The 20,344-nt window shown below is 39.0% G+C and overlaps 1 protein-coding gene across 1 annotated transcript in view; it reads left to right on the forward strand.

Annotated features, from left to right (window-relative positions):
• atp8a1 (ATPase phospholipid transporting 8A1) overlaps positions 1-20,344 on the forward strand; it is a 107,831-nt gene that overhangs the window by 9,993 nt on the left and 77,494 nt on the right. Inside the window, 4 exon segments of the mRNA XM_032528693.1 lie at positions 8,100-8,214; positions 18,228-18,306; positions 18,309-18,329; positions 19,966-20,064. Coding sequence (XP_032384584.1) covers positions 8,100-8,214; positions 18,228-18,306; positions 18,309-18,329; positions 19,966-20,064 — 314 coding nt within the window.

Below are 20,344 nucleotides of genomic sequence, written 5' to 3' on the forward strand. Positions count from 1 at the left end.
GAAGCCTGGTTTTGGCCAGGTCACGTGCCTCCTCATCTACACTTTATAGACCAGCCTACAACTCTCTCTGGCTCATTAGTGCTTGTTCGGTATGTCAACAGTTAGATTGGACTTTGCCTGGACCGATTTCTGGAAGAACAAAAAGCCAAATGAATTGATTTGCCTCCAGATGGATGTTATACCCCCAACGATTGACTCATGGGCCTTTCTGAAGAATCCTAAGGCTTAGTCATGGAGCCAACTGACTAATCACTGTGTAATCATAGACATAGTAGTGACCAAAGAAGTTGTAAAATGCTGCCAGCATGTGACATGATATCTTTTTACCATATGTTATTAAAGCGTTATTTGAGGTCAAATGTGAGTAGACAGAATAAGATACGGTTGCTAAAAATATCTTGACTTTAACAACGATGTCTTGTAGTTGGTCCTGGAGTGTCATGACGTGCCGTGCTCGGTCAAATGCTTGAATATCAGGTCATTATTGTTCCTGTCATTGCTGCCATTAGAAGTGTTTAATCTTGTGTTGACAGTCATGGCGGCAATAATTTTCCACCCCCACCACTTCTGCCTGATCTGAGCTAATACATTACCACTCAGGATCATAAATCTGCAAAGGATGGTTTTTATTGCTTTATTTATAAACAATATATTAGTATTAATGGAAAATACATTATTAATACTTGATATTCTAGAGTACTTGTCATTTCTCTTATTTTTAGTTTTTTTTGTTTGTGTTGTATATTGTAACCATGCTTTTCAGCAGTTTTCAAGAGACTAGCCTGAACACATGTAGACATACACAAATTAACATTGAAGATAACAAAAAAACAAGTGTTCTAGTCGGATTGACATACTTTCGGTATATTGCAAATGACAGGTATCACAGAAGGAATTTTCCATGCTGAATGGTTGCAGAGAGTCTCTGTAACCTACACTTAGGGCGTTTTCACACCGACAGCCTTTAGTTTGGTTGAATCGAACTAGAGTTCATTTGCCCGTCTGGTGCGGTTTGTTTGGGCAGGTGAGAACGTGGCAATCACACTAGGGTGCGCACCAAAAGCGGACCAAACAAGCGTTCATTCAAACTCTGGAGCGGTTACTTTGTGGTGAGAACGCGATCCGTACTCTAACCGCACCAACTATACAAACTCCACCGGTCTGAGCTAATGTCTCCTGTAGTCACGTGTGTTTAGCAATTTGCGATTCAGCAGAGCAGCAAACTGTAGCAGCGTGCAGTGTTTCTATCGCAGAAACGAACTGCGGTCAAGCTCACTGTCCATCACTCGTATCCCCGTGGTCAGACCAGCTGTCGCTAAAGTTGGAGACAGACGCCAGCAGACCAGAGCAAAGTCTCTGTGACCAGAGCAGATCAAGTAAGATCTCAAACGATGATCATTTTAATGAAATGAGCCGGTTTGACCATGGAGATGCAAAAAATATGCACTAGTACAGAAAACAGGACCTTGTTCCTGTATTCACTTTTTTGCTCCCACCCCCAGAAACATCCGGCCAATAACAGGAGTGGATGTTCTTGGGTGATTTGTAATGGTACATTTTGGTAGGCTTGGATTTTTCCAGGTGTGAAACCAAACCAAACCGACCGAGGGCAAATTGCTTCAAGTTTACAAACTCAATATCTGATTCGAACCAAAGCAAACAAACTACAGGTGTGAAAACGCCCTTTGATAAAAAGACAGACCGGGAAAGACCGGTATGTCTTCACCATGCCAAAGCATGTTGGGCCCAGTTTTTTTCCCATTGGGCAATGTCTCCAAAATACGTGCCCCTTGTGACTATTGTTTCACCAGTCTGTCTGTTGGCTGACACAAGCAATAATCCTGACATCTGGCCTGCATCCAAACTCATTACGACACTTGATGGCATTGATCCTTCCTCCAGAGGCTTCCCCTCCAGAGTGGTGTGCTTCTGCGCTCTACTGTTGCTGAGCTTTATTTGGCTCCTTGGTTCATGGTTACTCTTTTCTCTCTCTTCTCTTTCTATGGCTCTAACATTGTTTTTATACAGCCAACTAGTATGGGTAATATGCTGGCTTCATTAATAGATGGAAGGTGTTGTTATGAAGTCTAATATAACACAAATTAGATATGTTCACAGTGAGGATCTACCCAGTTTCCCATTCCCGCTCACTTTATTGATGTCAGAGTAGTTGAGCCGTGACACGGCCACAGTTAATGAAATTAGTGCTGAGAAAATGCACAGTGTCCGCCAGGAAATATTTAAGAGCAGTTGTGACTTAGACATCTGGGGTAGTGGTTGAGGACATTATCCACACAGTGTGTTAGAAACTAAGCAAATGAGTGGGATATGGGGGTGGTAGATCTCATTGGAGAGGGGAAGGTGGGCAGAGGCTATTTTTTGCAGTTATGTATTATTGATTTCACATTTTGTAACAAACAAAGCCACAAAAAAGCAAACTACAGTCCTGTTGGGAGTTGCATTCCTTCTAGTTTAGTCATTAGTTTTCTCAATATCGTCCTCTGCATCTAATGTTCTTTCAATTGTCTTTGTCGCTGTTCAAGGTCCGGAGAAATGTCCATTTCAGCCATGTGTCCTCCATCTGTGTTTCTTGCAGTCTTAAGTGATGTGCCAATTTTATATTAGATAGATTTCCTCCATTATCTCCATCCACTGTTTCATTGAGTCTGAGGATCCACTTAACCCCATTTGGGGACAGGCTATTTTAATAATGGAACTTCCTCCACCTCTCTCCCCCAGACTCTTGGACTGTGGCAATGACCTATCAGGTGGGCCTTGGGTGCTACTTTTAAATTTGGTGAAGGCCACAGTCACTGTCAGGGTGCACATGCATGTCAAGCTGGTTAATATTGTTTCTTTTAGTATGTCAACTGTAACAGCTTTGCATTTTGACATCACACTGTGCTGGTATGAATTGTTCTTGTAAAAAAATAGAGGTCTGCTTTCATTCACCCTATTTAGTTGTAATAGTGGGATTGACGGGCCAGAACAACACAAGCCCAGCTGACTACTTTCTGGCTTTAACTTTACTTTCGCTCTTCTAATCCAATTAAAGTGTTCAATGTGTATCCTTTAAGTGGATCAGGTGTGCAATAATAGTAACTGTAGCAGAAATCTGGGGATTGTAGCTTTTGAAGACATGAGAAGCACAACTCTTAAAGCTAACTGGTCAAGACTGATAAGTAATTCTGCTGCCAACTAGCAACTAACTACGGTAACTAACTAGTGTACAACTGTAGCTATCAGAATAGCATAACTGTACGCAATCAGATTGAAAGCAAAAGAGACCGCATAGGCATATAAATATGTTGTTTTTACGGTTCAGAAACAAGTGACAATAACATGTACAAATATGTGCTATTCCTATCAGTTATTATTATTATTATTTTAACACCTTTGTACGTTTGACACAACCCAAGAGTTTGTGTTGTCTGCAGTTCTTGATTAAACTTTATATACAACCCCTTGTGTCAAAGCTGCTAAAAGGAGAGAGCAAAAGTTAAGCAGTAGCTGTACTAGCTGCAACTGGTGCATTGCAGCACCTGGCCTACTACAGCACAGTCCTGTTGCGAGGGCCCATTTAGAACAGAGACTCAACATCAATCACAGCTGCTCTGCCTGCTCCTCTGGTCTGCTGTTTCTCACAGGCCTTATGCTGCAGTCACCAGCTATGCCAGTCGCCTGTTTTCATTTGTCATTGTAGACACTAATTCCCAAGCTTCTTAAAGATTTTGATTCTTGGCTTACTTTGTTGCTGGCTTTGTCTCTTGATGTGCAAGCTGAGATCATGCTTTGGCATATAATCAAAAATTATTGAGGCTTGGGTATCACATAGAAAACCGGCCATATATTACTGATGCAAAAAAGATGAGAATCTGACTCAAAATTAAGATTATTATTTTCTTTAATCTTTTATTGTATGCTTTCATTAGACGGTGTACAGTAGAGAGATTATAGTTCAACAATGAGAGAGAGAGAGAGATGGAGAGTGATATGCAACACAGGTCCCTGGCCGGACTCAAACCTGTGATTTTATGATTCATGGTGGTCACCTTAACCCCAAGGCCAAACCCGGGAAATCACTTCAACTCTGCATAAAGCAAAATCAGAGATAAAACAAAAAATATCATATATGAAAAAGAATACTTGTGAAAATTGTAAACACACTGTAAACTGTGTAGTACTGGAGTTTTTCACCAATTCTGTGTCAGGATTTGTTTGGGCGGCCTGAAATACTGAAGAAAGGTAGCATGCCTTTTGAGTCAATGTCCTTTTCCTCACCTTTACTCAACGCTGTTACTCATTCCCAACCACCTGTCTTCCCATTGTCACCATGTGCGCCCTTGGCTGCAAATTCTAGTTTAATTTTAAATGTAAAAAGGCTAAGTCTACAGACAGGAGAAGGGAAGTAACCTCCTCTCCCACCACCAAGGTGATGAAGGATCAGTGGATCAACTCTTCAGGAATATTATGTAGTGGTGGGCCTGAAAGTACATTTTATAGTTGTCCTAGGGCAAAATTTAAATCCCATAAAGATACCACAAAAATTGAATTTCATTCTGTGTTCTATTATGTGGGAAGATGAACCACCTGTTAAAATGTGTTTGCATGTTGTTGTTTTTCCTTCTTCTTTTTTTGAATTGACTACAGTGAATTATGTGCAAATGATTGCTTTGCTGACATTTTATTGTTATTTTATTATCTTACCTAAACTCCAAATTTAAAAACAACCACCATCTGTCTTGCTTTCTAGACAACCCTTTTTTTTAATATACACCAAAAAAAGATTTGTCATTTGTTTCAAGGAATCACTAGTTGATTAGATCGTATTGTGGACACATGCATCTAGTCTATATTTATTCTTTACCTCAACAGTACACTTGATAACCAAAGGCATTATGGCAGGAAGTTTCCCTGCTTAAGCAGTAGGCACCACTCTTTAATCTCCTGCCTGGATCCACACAACCTTTTGCCACCACGCTAATCCAATAAACGACCTATGCTGATCTGACGTCTTCTGTTAGAGGGCAGGGATAGCCAAACCGTGTTTTCCCCGGGGACCAATGACTACAGGGGGCCAGTTATTTTTAGCCCTCAAGTACATGCTAAGGAGAGAAAGTAACAGAAGATAATGGTGGAAAGAAGGAAGGTTTGGCAGTCACTCTTCCAGTAATCCCATACGCAAAGCCAAATGGATCATCAAAATAACAAGCCCTGTAACTTAAGATTCAGGGTTTGTGTAACATGAGTGAGAAAGTCCCAAGAGTAAGGTGAAAATGAGAGAGGGGAAAAAAGAGCAGAGTAAGTTTGACTTTGAAGACTGCGTTGGCCTTCAGTTTCATCTTGACATGACAAGAATGAAAGACTGAAGGCTGGGGGACGGCACGCAAGTTGCAGCTGGGGCATATCCGGTATGAGGCTTTGGTCTTATGACTCTGCGTTTTGTTGTTGATGTTTCCTCTCTTGTGTCCCCCTCCCTCCATGCCTCAGAGTGACCCTTCTTTCCATTTTTAAACTCCAGGGTTTAACTTTAGATGTGGAAGCTATGCTATGCCTTTCCTTACCTCATAACCCCTAACACCTCTACTACTGCATGATAGGGAAAGCCATGCAGCACCCACCGGATCACATGCATGCAACTTGAGAGTCTGAAGAAACTGTTGACTTAAGAGGTTTACTGTAGTGCGCTCTTGGCAGTGCTGAGGGCACTAATCTAGACATATCCATTAAAACACGAGGGTAGGGGAATGTGAACCTCAGGAACTTTATCATTTCTTATCTTACAAACAAAATGATGCCTGTCAAATCTACCTCTTTAGATGTGTTAGATATTTTAGCTTCAGATGGTACTTCAGTACAAATTTGTTTTCCACCTTCTTGAAGTAAAGGATAAGTCAGTCTCATGAACATGAGCTGCAGGTTCATGTTTGCGAAGTGAAAACTAATGAGCATTTTTTATCAATTAATTAATCGTTTGACCTATGAAATGTCTGAACATAAAACAAGAAAAGGCTGAGAATTTTTGTAATTGTGAAAAACGTGATACCTTTTTAATTTTAATTTATAATTTTTTTTATTTCTTTCTTTTTTAATTCTTTTTTTACTATTTGTGCTTTAAAAATGACTGAAAAACGATTATGTTTATGTCTATCCTATACATTCTCACTTCCAACTTGTAAAATACGGACGCTTGGTCAGTGTCGTTCAGCGTCAGATATGACGCAATAAGCAACCCTCATTGTGTGTATGGAAAGTACCTGAAAATATTACCAGGGCCCTATTTTCTAAACTGGCGCTGATGTTATAAGCATGATGTTTGACAAGGTTTTCAAAATGAGAAAGGTGAATGTTAAAATGTCTCTACCTTAAGTATTCCATGCCAGCTGAAGTGTCTGTACAATGCTATTTATTGGTTTATGAATAGCTGGAATAGCATTTAATGTCTGTTCAGATTTTTAAGGGATGATTAAAAGAGGACAGCCTTACCAAGGCAGTAGGTGGGAACCATGCATTTGTATTTAAATGTGTTAATCTCACCCTGTTCATACATACACTGGATATACAGGATGTAAGTCCATGTACATATTTGTACATTTAGTCAGTTACTTTCTGATTAATGGAGTGATTCTTGTGTGTTACTATTTTCCGTTATTCACTGTAGCAGCTTCAAGCTACAGGCTTGAGATATTCCCGGAACATCCCTAGACATACTTTTTTCATGACGCAGCACCTGTCTCCAGCATGGAAAGCATGCATGTTAACTGTCCATCTGTGACGTTTTAAGACCTTGCGTACAGAGGCAAAGTAAGATAAAGAAATTGCCATTGTCTCTTGCCAATCAAAAAATAAAAATAGTTGTGTGGTTTTAAAAAACAGAACAGAAAAGAAATGTTTTATATACATTAGCATCGCTACAACCCATGTACAGCCCTCATTTGATGCGTTGATATTGCCTACATGGCTCCATCCCACTTTGATGAACCTAGTGGGAGTGGATCAGTACTGACTCCTTTTAGAGACGGAGAGAAAAAGAGTGTTATCCACCCAAGGAGAAGGTTTGTTGATTTTGTGTTTCGCAGTGAATAGCAGCCTCTGACAATTAAACATTTAGTTTTTTTTTTTTTTTCTTCATTTAATGGTCAACAAGACAGAATATTTGAGTGGAGATTAGATGCATTCTTTAAGCTGTACGGTTTGGAATTAAAACAGTGGAATCAATCATTAAAAATTACAGTTGGATCAAAGCCTTACATGTACGGGACCCTTGTACTGTAGTTATATGACACCACATTACTGTAGCTGATTCTCAGATTAGTCATATCTACTGTTGCCAGCAGGATGTCAATCTTAACAGGAAATTCCAAACTCCAACAGGAATATCACGATTGTTGCTTTCCTATACAGTAGATGTATGTATTACTTTGGATGAGTCAGGCTGTTTAACATAAAGCTTGTGATTCCCTGTATTATTATGACAAGGGTTTTCTTCCAAATTGGCATTTTACTGTGTAATGAGAGATGCATTGTCAGTGACATGTCATTTGGCAATCCCACTGTTATATTTTCTAAAGCACCTTGTCATTACAGTAAGATCATAATTTGAGCATTATACTGCTATTAGATTATTTCTCCTGATCTGAGGCGGGTGTATCACACAGATAATTACAAATGTCTCCTCAATATATTGTGTCAGCTGCAGTGAGTGTAGCCCATTACAATGGCTAATACATTGTGTACTGTACTCTATAAAATTTGAAAAATCAAATAAAGGTGTAATGTAGTTTAACACACTTTTCAGACTGTGAACTATTCGTTTGAAAAGTATTACAATAAGACGTTTTACAATGCCAACTTTATCCATCACAGCACACAAAACATCTTTATATCAGGCCTCTAAAGCACCAAGGTCACTATACTTTTTACTTTGAGTATTGAAATCTCTGACTTACCTTTTACAGACTCCAAAGAGTCCTTTAGGGACTTTTTGACACGCACCAACTCAAACACTTCAAAACCCTTTTTCATCTTACTTTTGTTTGTGCTCAAGGCAGATTTTTATTCCTTATAGAATGTCTTTTTTTTTTTCTCCTACGCTGCAGGATATGAAAAGACAGAGGACACGACAGAAAAGACGTCCTTAGCTGACCAAGAAGATGCTCGACTGATATACCTCAACCAGCCGCAGTTCACCAAGTTTTGCAACAATCGAGTCAGGTGAGCTGCTGTTGTATTTATGGAAATGTATTGAATGTGATGAGAACTATTTATGTACTGTATGAACCAATTGAGAATTTTATTAAGAGCTATAGGGCCCTTTCTTGCACCCAACGCAAGTGTCTTTGGTAGTTTAAGACCAACACAGTTGTCAGTTCCTGCGCCCATGGGTGTGCTGGACTTACAGGGATGTGTGTTAGGTAAATTCTTGGCGTATTGCTATATTGAGGCAGCGGGAAGTGATCGCGCCATTAACCAACAAAAACCTGTTCTTAAGTCAATAGACATTTCATAGTTATTTTAACAGCAAATTAGTAATATGAGCCTAGGCCTATGCACAGCACATGCACACTATGCTTGTTACACACATACAGGGAAGCGTATCAACACACACACATGCAAAAGATTAAAAATAAAAATATTACAGGGCAAATCCCCCATCATAATAGCAATGCCCCAAGGTACAAACCCACCTGTCTGTTAAAGGGAATGGGAGATGACACTCTGATTGGTTTATTGCGTGTTACGCCCAAACACACCTATGAATTAATAAAGACACTAAAAAATCAATTAGAAAATCAATTCGCTATTTTTTACCAAATACCTCAACAATCTATTATTGTAGGGTTTAATAGGGTGCTTTCACAAAATATTTACAAAATTATATCTTTGTTAAATAGCCTACTCATTAACATGGATACAATTACTTAATTGGCAAAGGTGAATAATAGAAGAGCTAGAACAGTCTGGTAAGTTTAAAAAATTACAACACTTTACTGTAATTCAGCCGTTAAACCAGGAAAAGACAACACTTGTCATTTTACGATATTAAGATATCCAAAATCTAAGACAATATCTAGTCTCATGTCACAATATTGATATAATATTAATATATTGCCCAGCTCTAATGTTCATTTAAACACACTGCCTTGACACAGAGCTGGATTTAAATCACTAACATATTTATTTTGGTTAATATCAGTGTGGCTACGTGATCAGCAAGGAAATGTTGGTGCAAGTTCTAGTGCCGGCTAGAGTCCTACATAAGGCAACTGTGACCCTTTTTTGGGTGGTATTACCACTGCTTGCTGCCTGCTGCTCGTTAGTCATGCAAACATGGCTTCACACCAGTCACACAAGGTTGACTCCAGGATTCCCAGTGTCGTTTTGAATATGTTTTAAGATGATTTCCTCATGTCAACCTTCAATTGAATGGTATCCTAGCTGCATTAAAATTCATGCTCAAAGCTGTATTCTCTCAAGGATTTTGCTGTTTTTGCTATTTTTGACTATATGGTAGTCAGGGCTTTTTTGAGCATATGCTGTCAAAATTTTGTCTTGAGGAAAAATAATATACAATCCTTGCACACTCTGGCCTTCTCTGGCTTGACTGCAAAGCAGTAAGTAAATAGAGGATTGACTTTACCTTACAAATCTTGTATTCAACCCTTTTAAGATGATGTTTGAATTTTTGCCCCATAGTTAAAACAGTGTACAGACCATTGGCTTTGATCTGAGGAGTCACTACTTATGTGCAAGAGGGCTGTTCTGCAGGTATTATGACAAAGCACCCAACAGCCATATGATATTTGATAAGTACCACCAAGATTTTATCACCAGTGGCGTCTTAACCCAGACAAACCAGACTGACCCTTTTTATCCTGTTGTTCCTCTTGGAGGAGTGAAGTGCTTTCAGCATTAAAGGTCAGGCTTGTTTGGTCAGGCCGTCCTCTGTCAAGGAATATTACTGTTAGCATTACTGCTGCACGAGCAGCTTAAGAAATGTATATGCTGTGTATACACAGACATAGCTACAAAGTGAACAAGATTAATGAATGAAAAATGCAGGCGTGCTAATAGCAATTTGTTGGGTCAACTTCATGTATTGACATGACAAATAACAATTGCAAGCAGCTAAGAAAATTGCATAATACCTTCCATACTGTTTGTTTATTTCCATTTATTCAACTGTAAGGAAGTGGATGCTGATTCTACTTCATTTTTTATTGAAGCTCCTTTTGTAGTTAGTTATCATGAGTGAGAAGTATCACAAATAATATTTTGATTTTGGTTATTAATTATTACCAGACCCAGGTCAAGGAGCATTTGCAAACAAGACTTAGCATTATTAACTTGTTTGGAGTACCAGCTGGGTGATGGCTGAATTATGTTGCATCAGAGAAGTAAAAGTAATATGGCCTTTGCTGTGAAAGTGCACCTCTGCATATTTGAAAGTGTTTTACATTTTTGTGGCCTTACAAGAGGCGGTCTTTAATTCAGTGGGTGGACTCCGTTCACTGAAAAATAATGGAAAACATCACATTAATTCCATTTAGTTAAAGTTCATGCTGTTAACATTGTTCAAATAAGGCAGTTAGAATTATCAAGATTAAATCATTGTTATAGACTTCCTAATATTCAACTAATCTGACGTATGACTATAACTGTCTATTTACCAGTTTAATCAGATTCATATTTGTGTATCTTAAATATGACTGATGCTGTACATAACACACCAGTAATGTATAAATGAACGGCAGTATCTATAAGGGTTTCTATGTCCTTATAGCATTTGAATTCTATAAGTGCCCAAAAATTTGCCTGAGGCCTCGGTGGTCCATCAGGGTTTAAGCTGCTCTAAACATCTACAGTGCTGTAATTTGTTCAAGAGGATTGGTTGCTGTCCCAAAGTGACCTGTGGAAACACTTACAGGAGCAGGGTCTGTAATAAATGGTGGATCTAATCTTCACAGGGTTCTTGCTTTCCCTTGCTCTCATTCTCCCTCTGCAGCATCACTACCTGCAGAATATCTGCTCACCATCACACAGATGTACACATATGGGACTCCTGCCTCATAACAGAAAGGCACCCTGTTCTCTCTTGTATGCATGAGGATAGTTGTGGATTGTTTATTTAGATGAACTTGCTGGCAGATCTGAGGGCTATTTCACCAAACCAAGATAAGGGATTAAGCCAGGATTTCCCAGTTATCCTGGCTCAATTTAGCCTTGACTCGGTTTCACAAAAACAGAGGCACCTAAGTTACCACGCAGATCTATTCTTTACAGCTACCCTGCTCCTGACCAGGCTAACAGCCAGCATGTATTAATCCTGGAGTGTTTTCTGTTCACTCAACAGTGGCTGTACCCTATTATCAGCCTGCAATAAATACATGTGCACATAAAAACATGTGGATTGCTGTTCATTTTAGTACTTTTATTATTTAAAGTTGTGCACATTATTTTTGATCATTATTAATGTGGCAGTCGTTGTTACTGTTGCTGTATGAAGACTGCTGTTCATATTGCTGTTAGAAGTTTGATGATAGTCCAAAAGTATACATTTACGAAATACTGCTCTTAACTGAAACCATTCAATGACTCACTTGTCATTTGCAAAAACAAACAGTTGTACACTTTGCATTAAAAGCGAGCAGTGGAAGTTAATATGATTTAGGGAATTTATATTTTAGCCCATAGAGAGAGGGAGAAACTATTTATTTACGCATCATATTCTAGCGTTGTAGAACATGGATCTTTGTGGTAAATTTCCTTCTGCTTACTTTTAAGGCAAAGAGTACATCGGTTAATTTGTGCAAATGAATTGTAGCCTAATCCTTGAATGGTATGATTTTGACGGTTTCAATTCAGAGCAGTGGTGAGTAAATGTATATTTTTAGGCTTCTTACACATTCAGTCAGTCCGCAATCATCTGCCACACTTTCTCTTACTGTTTCTTTCTTTTCTTTTTTTTTTTAAATATACAAATAATGTATTTCATGTTATCATACTTCAACAAGAAGCTGCTGCTCACTCTGTATAAAGTATGAACAATGCACCTTCTCCATTTTATCATCAGTAAATCTGTTATCGACCTCATGGTCTGTTATGAAAAGCCGTGAACAAGCATCTATCCGGAATACTTCATCCTGGCTTAACCTAGTCGCTCCTTCTAAGTCTGGCTGCACAGATTTGACTAGGTCAAGCCTCGCTTTATTGGTTATCCTGGATTAATAAATTCTGCTTTTGTGAAACCGGCCCCTGGTTGTAATGTAAAAGTGTTTTAACAGAGATGTTGACAGCCCATCCCATAGCAAACAGGAGTGGCTGTACAAACCATTTTACTGTCATCCATCCATGAAATGCAAATATGGCATGTCTTGTTTTGAAAACAAGGGGAAATTTTGACATGCGTAAATACATAAAGACATAGACACAATAATAATTATCATCATCATCATCATCATCATCATCATACATCTTAATCAACTTACTGTGTAGATTTCTTTATCATTGTGACCACATTTGAGCAACTTATTTTAACACAACACACAACACAACATCATTCAATACTAAACTGTGCACATGACACACAATTCAGTTTACCATCCCATTATCCTGGTGATTTGCCGTACTACTGTACTTGTATGAATGTTAAAATCCCAAATAGAGGCACCAGGGATATTATCCCCTTTTTAAAGGGCTATTAAACAGGAGGTAATTCATCTATATTGGTTACTGGTTCAACCAGTTGCTGACTTATGTCAATCCAAGCTATGTGTGCGCAGTTGTATTTGCAAACTAAATTATTTGGACAAGGACAGACCTATTGTCATCCTTCATGCCAAGTCAGACACTATCTTACCACCTGTTCGACCATAAAATCACCATCTTGGCTGATTTGATTATCTCTTGTGTGGTTGACTATACAGTATGCTGGTAAATCCTGCTGGCCTTCAGCTTTCAGAAATTGACCATCTAAGGCAGTGTACTGTAGGGTTAGGGTGTCACTTTTTTGTATATTAGCTTTGTATAATTTTATAACATATTTATTTTATGGATATTCAATGAGTTGCAAGTGTATTTACTTGATAGTTTTCATCTGGAGACATTTGATAATCATTTTTCCGTATTTGTGGCCCCTGGCAGCCCATTTAGAGTCTCCCATGGTCCATGATTGAGTCTTGACCCAGTCATTTAACAACATAATCTGCTGTCCTCACCAATCATGGACGTTTTGCAAGTCATGGTGCAGAACATCATCATCACATGTTGGCTTTCCTCCAGGTTTCTCTTTTTGTTATTTCAGTGCCCTTCACTTGTGGAATCATAGAGTTGTTGGATTTTGTTACATTTTGATTTTGTTACATTTTGACCCATTCAAATGCTTAAATCTCATTGGGAAAGATCATTGTTTTATTTAGTTTTTTGGGGCTTTTCTACTGTTTAGAAAAGATGTGAGGTGTCAAAGGTGTGGCTAAAAGTGGAATCCAGCAAAACTCTCTGACATGTGAAATGTTCACTTGACAGTTGTTTGAAGGTGCTCTAAGCAATGTAGGGTGACGTTACTTGCTGACGTTGGAAGCATTTTCAAACAAAACAAGACTAGCTTGCCCCTCTCTCCTCCTCCCCCTCCCTTCTGTGCTTCCCACCCCCAACCCCCATCCCCAAATCCTTCTTGTCGGTTATTGGCTGGAACACTGTTTGTGTATACTTTGTGGTGCAGGTGGGCCCAGTTTATTTTTGTTGCCGTTTGTAGACCTTGGGCTGTATACAGAGACCGCATTTTTTTTACAGACATTACACAAATGTTCTAACCTAAAACATGCGTGACATCGCTTAGAGCATCTTCAACTTGTGCAAATCTAGTTATAACTTATGAGATAAACCTCATAAAAACATTCATAATGACTTCCTGTAATGTTAAACCTTTCAACTGTGGTAACAATGTCGGCTAAAGTTCTTTTGATCACTGCTGCATTGCTGTAATCTGGATATCTGAGAATGAGTGGAGGAGGTGCTTCTCATATTGTCTTAATCTGCAGAGCACTGCCAGGAAAGAAAATGTAAGAATCATAATCATGCATTGAGCAAAAAGTAAATGAGCTTTTTTATCTTGCCATGCCTCAGTGGAGAAAGTAACAGTGTACAGAAGTAACTAGAGAGTAGAATGACAGAATGACAGATGTATTAGAAGAGAGAGGTGCCCGGGTCTTTAGGCTAAACCTGTGGCTTCAATAGCAACTATTTCTTTATATCTCAAGGGATAAACTGAGAGGGGTAACTATGCATTAGCACTAACAGGCTCTATCTGTCTCATACCTAATGGGGTCACACACACACACACACACACACACACACACACACACCCACACACACACACACACACACACACACAAACAACACACACACACGGTGTCTTTGTTTCCTTTCACAAAACACGTTTCACTTCCTGGTTGTATAACGCCAGTTTATAATGGCAAACTTTGAACTTCTTCTTATTATTGAAAACTTTTCAAAATAAAAGCTTGCGTCTGGTCCACTATGTTTTCGTACGTTGGTGTTTTCAATTTGTTTTTGAACTAAATCATGTTACTGAATACAATTTTTTTTTTTTTCAGCAGATGTCTTAGTTACAACACAATGGAACTAGCAAAGCAGTTTTGTGTTGTTTTTTCTGGACGGATTTATTAAGTCTAAGAAATCACATCGTCTCCACAAAGGCACGGCTCAAATTGTCTGTCTGACTAAACAGGGAGGGACCCATGTGCTAGCAATGAGGGACTGAGACTGAGAGAGCTACATGGAGCTACATGCAAAGATATGTACCAAACAAGACACTTTGAAATTTTGCCGTTTTCATTAATACAAAAGTTGGGTGACCCTTCCCCCTAGACTAAAAAAGTTGGATGGCCCTCTCCTCAAAAAAGAAGAAAAAGACATGACCCTCCCCTATTTTCCTCCAGTGGTCCATTCCATAAATTCCGAATGGTCCTTAAACAAACATTTCACGATAACCACCAACCTAAATACAATACTACTTCCATATCATTGTTTCTCACTCATCTGGCTTTCCTTTGTTTTTGTGTGTTGTGTCATAAGGAACAGTCCTATAGAAATACCAAAATGGATTCCGATGTATTTACATATCATGTGATTGTCAATTCAGATGATAACATTACATAAAGATAACTGTACACTGTGAACCTAGAAGAAAAAGGTTAATGAAAAATTACTTTCAGGCAATTTCAAAGAGGGGATTTTAAACCACATGAACTCAGAAACGGTTTTCAAAGTAAAATGTTTTAATGTTATAAACCCAGTGGTTCAATTATACAATTTAAAATGAATGTAACCTATTCTACTATGTCAGAAATCTAAACATTGTTTTTTACATGGCTCAGTAAATAGCTATTAAACTGCAGTCTTTACAGGTGACCCAAAGATAATATTTTTTTTTTGACAAACTGAAATAACTAGGCTAGGCCTTGAATGAAATAAAGACCCCCCAAAGACCCTTTCCTGACCCTTATTCTGACAAGGCTCTTCATCAGGCTCCGCTGTGAGGCTGGTGTTACATTGTACTGCTGTCGGAACAAAGCCTCGCTCTTATCACTCACTGTGGACAGCTCTGCTGCTGCAAAGCTCTACCAGGCTGTCAGGAGGACAGTGAATGTAAAAATTGTTTTCATTAACTCAATCCAATGCCCTTTTTTCCCTTAACGTATACATTGTGCTCGTGGAAGTTCTACAAGTAAAACATACTGCAAATGTTTTTGTCAAATAGGATTCAGACAAACGGGAAAAAAACAGTGGTATGACAAATGTTAACCTCCATATGCTTAACCCCCCTGACGTGTTGGAGGCTATACTCTGATATTCTGCTTGTGTATTTGTGACGACTTTTGTGTGCGCGTGAGTGAGTGAGTAAGCAAGCAAAGCATTGCCTGTGTCTTGGCATACATCATGGCACATACAGTATGTAGATCCCAAAGTGGCTGTTTGGACTGGCCCTTTTAACACAGTTGTAAATCAGACTGCTGGAGGACCAGACTCTATATACTGTACATTGGATACAACAGAAAGAACTTTTTTTTAATGGGTGGGGCAAGAAATTATTTTAAATATATTTGAATGGCTAGGTTAAACAGTGTGTGTGTGTGTGTGTGTGTGTGTGGGTGGGTTGTGGTTGTTGGGGTGGTGTGGGTGTGTGTGTGTTGTTGTGTGTGTGTGTGTGTTGTGTGTGTGGTGTGTGGTGTTGTGGTGTGTGTGTGTGTGTGTGTGTGTGTGTGTGTGTGTGTTGTGTGTGTGTGTGTGTGTACAGTCCCTGACAAAAGTCTTGTTGCTTGTGACAAATTGACCTAAAGTGCAGCTGAAATTTCTAATCAAGATTTATTTACAAGAAATGGCTCATTTTAATCCCAACAGCTTTTGTAATAATGTTTCAGTGCAAAAAGAAACTGTCAAAAAGTATTCTAATATCACAGTTGGTAAAGCCCATTGAGTCAATTTTTGCAAAGACATAAGTGTTGTCGCCTTGTCATATGAGCTTCACCTGTGACTAATAATGGATCAATAGGTCTGAGGTGTGTATAAAAAAACACCCCAGTACACTAGACCTTCACATCAACTGCAACTAGACATCTGCAAACATGCCTAAGATTCACCCTGAGACTAAAGTTTTGATTATCAAGAGGCTGAAGACCAGATCCACTGCTGAGTTGGCAGACACCTTCAATGTGTCTCAGCGTGAAGTACAGGGATTAAAAAAACATTTGAAGACACTGGAGACGTTTTTGACAAGCCCAGGTCAGGCAGACACCGCGAGACAACTGCTCGAGAGGACCGTTTGTTGGCTCGAAAATCCAAGGCCAGCCCATTTTCCACTGCAGCAGAGCTCCACCAGACCTGGTCCCCTGAAGTCCCTGTGTCAACCAGAACGGTTTGTCGGATTCTGTCTCGAAATGGCCTCCATGGTGTAATCAGTGCCCAGAAGCCAGCACTAAACAAAAGACAATTGAAAAACTGTGTGGCATTTGCCAAGGCCCACAGCCTGCTAAAAGGATGGACCATGGAGAAGTGGAAGAAATTGGATTTTTCAGATGAATCTTCTGTTGAATTACACCACAGTTGCCACAAATATTGCAGGAGACCTACTGGAGCCCACATGGATCCAAGATTCACCCAGAAAACAGTGAAGTTTGGTGGCGGAAAATTCATGGTCTGGGGTTACATCCAGTATGTGCGAGAGATCTGCAGGGTGGAAGGCAACATCAATAGTCTCAAATACCAAGAATCTTAGCTACCTCTTATGTTCCCAACCATAAAAGAGGCAAATTCTGCAGCAGGATGGTGCTCCATCGCCATACTTCCATCTCCACTTCAAAGTTCCTCAAGGCGAAGAAGATCAAGATGCTCCAGGATTGGCCGGCCCAGTCACCAGACATGAACATCATTGAGCATAGTGGGTAGGATGAAAGAGGAAGCATGAAAGACACCAACCAAAGAATATGATGAACTCTGGGAGGCATGCAAGACTGCTTTCCTAGCTATTCCTGATGACTTACAATACATTGTATGAATCCTTGCCAAACCGCATGGATGTAGTCCTTCAAGCTTATGGAAGTCTACAAGATATTAAATTTGAATCTCACAGCACCACTATTTAATTTGCTGAATATTTTAGTATTGTAGTTAATTTGTTCAATTTATGTATAGGCGACAAAACTTTTGTCTTGCCAAAATTTGACCTTTCTGTCTGTTTAAATAAAAATCTTTTTTTAGTGAAAAATTTATTTCAGTGCATTGAAATTGTTTGGGAGGGTTTTAGCTTTCATATGAGCTATTCTTACACCAATTGATTAATTAAAAGTCAGGTAATAGAGGTGTTTCTACAAAATAGATAAGCGACAAGACTTTTGTCAGGGACTGTATATGTGTGTGTGGTGTGTGTGTGTGTGTGTGGTGTGTGTGTAGTGTATTATAATATATAATATATATATATATATAATATATATATATATATTATAGAATGATACCAGCAGAGATCAGTTTCATTTTTTTTAAAAGGGCAGCGTATACAGATTAATACATACATAAATACACTGTTCAGTAGTGTATACAGTATTATGTATGTATGTATATATACAGAATTTGAGAACTAACCGTTTGTCTCTTTTTCTTGTCTCCCTCTCTTACCCATGGCCTTGATTGCTGCTTGGTGCCGTCTTCAGCACTGCCAAATATAATGTCCTTACCTTTCTTCCTCGGTTCCTCTACTCACAGTTCAGGAGGGCGGCCAACGCCTCCTTCTTCTCTTCATTGCACTGTTGCAGGTAAGATGTGCTGTGTGTATCTTGGACATAGATTTCAATGCAATGAAAACACCTTATTAATGTTAAATCACTTCCTGCTTCAATTTTAGGCTTGTTCCATTAGTGTGTGAGTTGCCTTTAAAAAAAAAATAACTATTTGCCATGACCTAGACCCCCCCTCTAACACAACACACACACACACACACACACACACACACACACACACACACACACACACTCACACAGTACTTTATATATCCTGATAATGAATAATACATGTAATACTATGTGTGCCTCCTTTTAAAGGGATATTAGATTTTCCTACAGGCTCAACACACTGCATATCACATGCATGGGGTGCCATGGAGGGCTGTACATATTTTGGTCCTTCACTGTACACCTACCACGACACTATAGTAATAAAACTGCACTGTGCTCTACTTGGTGGTACATGGGATGCAGGAAAGACACTTAAATAGCCCAGCTGATGTGGAGCCACAATTAAAAAATGAGGTATGATTTGAACAGATTTAGGATTAGATTCATGAAATAAATAAGCTTCTCCTGGTTTCAGTTTCTAGGTGATTATTGGCTCTGCTCATGTTTTGATTACTGCCCAACAGCAGCCACAGATCTTACATCTGAGACCCAGTACTGGCACTGTTTTGATTTAGATACAGAACAAAGACTTTTTAGCCTTAGGGAAGTTTGCAGTGGTTTGCCAGCCGACTGTAGGGCAACATTAATCCCTTTTAAGAACAATTAAAGCCTCCACCACCAATTAATACTACATCATTCAAATGAGCCAAAATTCATGTCTCAGGTGTTCCAAGCTTTGCAGAAAAGATTAAATGAGAGAAGGAAGGCTGCATAGAACTGAGTCTTAACCCATATAACAATGCTGATAGACTACCCTCCGTTAATGAGAGCTTTGAGGATGGGAAAGAACTCTATCCAGTGACCTTGCTTTGAAAAGCAGCCAGTGTGAATCTTCATTACCTGCCCTGTCGATGTTGCAACCTTGAATAAAACATCTATGCAGATGAGGGGGACGAGATATCTACTTTGTTTAAGTTTCCTTCCAGCAGTATTACAGTGACGATCTCCTGTGACCCCTCGCTTGGCTTTAATTACGCCACTGTTTGATGGTTAATTTTAAAAGACTTAAATTAGCCAAATCATTCAACATTCAGAGGTAAGGAGAGTGTTAGTACTAAGTAAGTTGTTTGTGCTGAATATAGCTTCTTTAAATTTGGAGTACCCATAGTTTTTGTAATTGAAATCTGTCAAATGGTTACAAAATGTGTGATAGTGGTGCTGATTCATAGTTCTAAAACCAGGCTAGTGAGGCACAGCCCACATTGTTGATGACACCAGTAAGTGTGTTTGTCTGTTTCTTTGTGTAAAAACCCACTGAATTCTCAATTTAAAACCATGTTAAATTTGCAAATGAGCTGACCAGACCATCATATAATTATAGTCAAAAATAGTGTGTATAGAAGTCGTCCTTTTTAAAGGGTGCTAGCAAATTTTTTTAGCAGAGTGGGTGAGTTTGGGGCCGGGACTGGTTATTATTGAGCCAATAACAAAGTACCCAGAAATTGTAGTCGGCTTCATCAATACTCTTATTTTTTGAAAAACATTGTGTCTCATTTAGCAAATACCAGATGTGTCTCCTACTGGTCGCTGGACCACACTGGTGCCGCTGCTCTTCATCCTGATGGTGGCTGCTGTCAAGGAGTTCATTGAGGATCTGGTAAGACAAACCTCTGATATATATATATATATATATATATATATATATATATATATATATATATATATATATATATATATATATATATATATATTTTTTTTATATTTGATATTTGTTTGTGCATTTTCGGCCTTTTTTTTGACAGGACAGCTGAAGACATGAAAGGGGAGAGAGGGGGGGAAATGACATGCAGCAAAGGGCCGCAGATTGGAGTCAAACCCGGGCCAGTTGCGTTGAGGAGTAAGCCTCTATATATGGGCGCCCGCTCTCCCAACTGAGC

The sequence above is a fragment of the Etheostoma spectabile genome, chromosome 10 (genome assembly GCF_008692095.1).
Source record: "Etheostoma spectabile isolate EspeVRDwgs_2016 chromosome 10, UIUC_Espe_1.0, whole genome shotgun sequence".
NCBI lineage: Eukaryota > Metazoa > Chordata > Actinopteri > Perciformes > Percidae > Etheostoma > Etheostoma spectabile.